The sequence below is a fragment of the Cryptomeria japonica genome, chromosome 5 (genome assembly GCF_030272615.1).
Source record: "Cryptomeria japonica chromosome 5, Sugi_1.0, whole genome shotgun sequence".
NCBI classification, from domain to species: Eukaryota; Viridiplantae; Streptophyta; class Pinopsida; order Cupressales; family Cupressaceae; genus Cryptomeria; species Cryptomeria japonica.
The window spans coordinates 225,847,853-225,849,193 of record NC_081409.1 but is presented as its reverse complement, the minus strand read 5'-3'; the positions used below and the strand labels follow the sequence as shown (position 1 = coordinate 225,849,193).

General features: G+C 31.5%; 1 protein-coding gene across 1 annotated transcript; it reads right to left on the bottom strand.

The window, feature by feature from the left end:
• Positions 1 to 425: 425 nt before the first annotated feature.
• Positions 426 to 746, bottom strand: LOC131875832 (zinc finger A20 and AN1 domain-containing stress-associated protein 3-like). The gene has a single exon (XM_059220518.1). The coding sequence runs from the start codon at positions 744 to 746 to the stop codon at positions 426 to 428; it is 321 nt and encodes a 106-aa protein (XP_059076501.1).
• Positions 747 to 1,341: the final 595 nt, after the last annotated feature.

Sequence of the window (1,341 nt, the reverse complement as noted above, 5' to 3'; positions counted from 1 at the left end):
AAAGCATATATATTTGCTCATTCATGAAATATTTAAATATACTTGATCTTTATACTTATGACATATACAAGTAATTCTGTCACCCCAAGGATCAATACATTGGTCTTTGGTTGCTAGTTCCTCCACCACACTAAATCAATCCAAAAACTTAATTCTTTTACATTAATTTGATTATAATTGTCTTACTAACTATGCATAACCCCTTGCTTTAAAATCTTACCACTTATATGAAGAAGAAACCCGCTCTACATTTAATCGATCCTTGATTGCTTACAATCTAATTAACTTAAACTTTTAAATTACATTTCTTTAAATTATAACCACCCACATCCCTAACTAATACACTACTTCATTCAATTCAATTTATATTAGACAAAAAGCACACATATAGATCATAACAGTCTATCCTAACATCAAGAATTAAATTATAGTTTGTCAATCTTGGAACCCTTGATTAGGGGATTATTTTTTGCAAGACTCTGACGCCCAAATCTCTTGTGATCAAAAGAACAATTATGTTCTTCTGGATATCTGTGCTTGCTACAAAATACATGATTACATCTACACTTAAAATTCACACCCAGTCTGCAACGCTTATTGCAGTTGAAACATCTGCACTCTGTTACCTCTTTCTCCATTTTTCCTTCTTCTTTCTCACTTTCTTCTGCTTTTTTACCTGCTGCTTCGCTCTCTTCTTTCCCCTTCGCTTTCTTTGCCGCCTTTTCAGCTAACGATTGTTTCTCCATATATTTTTTGTAACAAAAAGAACACATATTCATATTCTCAGCAGTACCGAAAAACCCACATTTTTTAATGCAAAGGTTATTCTTTTCTGACATCTTCAAGTCTATGCAATTTTAATTCAGATGAAATAGTTAAATTTGATTTCTTCATTCAAACCCGGTTTCTATTCTTATATACTTTGAACGATTTGCAATGGAGCACGAACCAACAAACACGTCGTTTTTCTTTAATCATTTATTTTGCCCTACCCAATTCATCATGTAGCAGTAAACAAAATACTAGAAAATTAGTAAAAATTAGTGAACATATTGGATTTTGGATTTTGAAAATTAGTGAACAAATGTAGAGAGTAGAAGATGGAGGATTTTGGATGTTGAAAATTAGTGAACATATTGTCAGAATAAAGATAATAGTTTTGTAACATAAATTCATGACAGGAAAGCTCCACAATCACAATGTAACTTAAATTCATTGAGAGATTTTTGAATTTGAGCCGTAAATAAACAAGTTTTTGCTCATTCTCTTCCCTGAAAGTTGTCTTTTCTCTTCTGAAGGCCTCAGAAAAATCTATTCTCATTGTGAAAATTGGTATGTTTC

What these genes read in the sequence shown, in the direction of transcription:
- LOC131875832 (XM_059220518.1), bottom strand. Translation starts at nt 746, where the DNA reads ATGGAGAAACAATCGTTAGCTGAAAAGGCGGCAAAGAAAGCGAAGGGG.